We start from the raw sequence: 2,500 nt of genomic DNA, 5'->3' as shown, positions 1-2,500 counted from the left end.
GAGAGGAGGTGGAGGAGGAGGTGGTAGCAGTGGCATTACCCTGGCTCCCAACTTCACTGCCACCGCCAACAACAGGTGAGTTAGGGAAGGAGGAAGGAGCGAGAGAGGAGGAGGAGGAAAAGAGAAAGAGAGGAGAGAGAGAGAGAGAGAGAGAGGAGGATGTGGAGGAGGAAGTGGTAGCAGTGGCATCACCCTGACTTCCAACTTTACTGCTACCGCCAACAACAGGTGAGCTTAGCGAACACACATCGATTCTCACAGGTAAAAGAGAGGGGAAAAGGGAGGAGGGGGGAGGAGGAGGAGAGGGCATTAGCCTGGTTGCCACTGCCAACAACAGGTAGGAGCATCCATAAGGGAGGGAGTAGAGAGGAGAGAAGGAGAGAGGGAGTGGTGGGGGTTGGCTCCAGGAGAAGAGGGGAGAAAGGGGGGGGGGATGAGGAGGGGTCACCTGGTGGGGGAACACAAGAGGAGGAGGAAGGAGAGATGGGGAGAGAGTGGAGGAGGAAGGAGAGATGGGGAGAGAGGAGGAAGGAGAGCGAGAGGAGTAAAGAGAGAGGGGGAGAGAGGAGGGAGAAGAGATGGAGAGAAAAGAGAGGGGGTGGTAGTGACATTACTCTGGCTGACGTTACAGCCTACGCCATCTCAGTATGTAGGAGCATCATGATAAGATAACACACTTCTTACAGAGCTCGCTCAACCTAGAGGTACTGTAGCTGTAAAGCTTCTGTAGCCTTTAATCTGTGCTAAAATTCTCATTTGCTACAAGAGAGAGAGCGATCCGATCAGGCCCCTGTACCTGTTTGTGTGGTTTTGCTGTATTTGACTCCTGTATGCGCAGTAGAGTAGATATCTCCTGTGCGGTTTTGCAGTAGTTAGTAGATCCTGTATCTCGTGTCTCCTGGTGTTTGGCAGCTTATCTTTTTCAGCTGTCCATCAAAGTTGCAGCTCTGTCCTCAGGTGGAGACCTGCAGATTCCTGTGCGTGTGTGTGTGTGTGTGTGTGTTTGTGTGTGTGTTTGTGTGCGCGTGTGCGTGCGTGCATGCGTGCGCCCTGTGCCCTGCGGTGGAGACATTGAGTTTTTTCTCCCAGCTTTTGAAAGTCAAGGTGCAGGCAGATGGGTGTGTGTGTGTGTGTGTGTGTGTGTGTGTGTGTGTGTGTGTGTGTGTGTGTGTGTGTGTGTGTGTGTGTGTGTGTGTGTGTGTGTGTGTGTGTGTACCTGAACATATTGTTGAAAGCATGATGCATTTCACCCATGCAGTCTCTCGCTCCTTACACACAGTCTCTCTCTCTCTCTCTCTCTCTCTCTCTCTCTCTCTCTCTCTCTCTCTCTCTCTCTCTCTCTCTCTCTCTCTCTCTCTCACACACACACACACACACATACACACACTCTCACACACACACGGCTCCTTGCTGAGGCTTGCACAGCCATGCAAACATTGAATAACCATCATGTGTGTGCGTGCATATGTGTGTGTATTAATGATCAGTATTTATTTTTCCCATGATCCTCCAGGAGTAATAAGGGCGCGGTGGGCAACTCTGTTACCACCATCCTGCACAACAACCACTCTGAGAAGCCGCTCACACCGAAGAGCTCCAATCAGAAGCCAGCTTTCAAGTAAGTAGCCAATCACAAGCCAGCTTTCATGCAAGTAGCCGATTAAAAGTCAGCAAAGAATCTTATAGGAGAGAAAGTGTGTGTGCGTGCCTGCATATGTATGTGTGTGTGAGTGCATGCATGCGTGTGTGTGTATGTGTGTGTTGTACAGTAACATCGTCAAGGCCATAGGGTAGGATGAGAGCCCGCTGGATAACGGCTCCCTGACTGTGTATGTGTAAGTGTATGTGTGTGTGTGACATAGTGTGTGTGTGTGTGTGTGTGTGTGTGTGTGTGTGTGTGTGTGTGTGTGTGTGTGTGTGTGTGTGTGTGTGTGTGTGTGTTGTACAGTAACATCATCAAGGCTACGGTGCAGGATGAGAGCCCCCTGGATAACGGCTCACTGACCAAGTCCCAGAAGAACTTCTCCTCGTCCTCATCAGCGTCCAATAACAACGCAGCTCTACGCAGCCCATCGCAGCCACGCCCCCGACGACAAGAAGTCAGCGAGGAGGAAGCTGAGAGGTCAGAGGTCACGCACACCTGACACCTGATTTATTCATTGATTGGTAACACTTCATAATAAGGGATGCATTGCTTTTATTTACTTTTCAAATTGCCTGAATAAGCGATGCAAGGTTTTTTAGGTTCATATTTTTGCATTCTACAGTAAACCTGACTTAGCTAAGAAACATTACCAAGAAAATAAAATCGCATTTGGCTTAGTAGGCTAGAATGTAATGAGGCAAATAAAAAAGATAGATGATATTCTTCTTGTGCGCTACTGCATGCAGGTTCATGAATGGTTCAAGGTTAGCATTGTATGTATGCAGGCATAGCTCAGGAACTAATGTAGGTACGGTAATACAATAGCACTATAGGCCCTGCTGTGGCCAACCGGTA

The 2,500-nt window shown here is 49.2% G+C and overlaps 1 protein-coding gene across 1 annotated transcript in view; it reads left to right on the top strand.

Moving 5' to 3' along the window:
- Positions 1–2,500, top strand: part of cep131 (centrosomal protein 131) — a 61,348-nt gene that overhangs the window by 9,470 nt on the left and 49,378 nt on the right. The window contains exons 6-7 of the mRNA XM_063221926.1: positions 1,514–1,618; positions 1,949–2,122. Coding sequence (XP_063077996.1) covers positions 1,514–1,618; positions 1,949–2,122 — 279 coding nt within the window. The remainder of the gene's footprint in view (positions 1–1,513; positions 1,619–1,948; positions 2,123–2,500) is intronic.

The sequence above is a fragment of the Engraulis encrasicolus genome, chromosome 17 (genome assembly GCF_034702125.1).
Source record: "Engraulis encrasicolus isolate BLACKSEA-1 chromosome 17, IST_EnEncr_1.0, whole genome shotgun sequence".
In the NCBI taxonomy this organism is placed as follows: Eukaryota; Metazoa; Chordata; class Actinopteri; order Clupeiformes; family Engraulidae; genus Engraulis; species Engraulis encrasicolus.
This window is presented reverse-complemented; position numbering and strand designations above follow the sequence as displayed.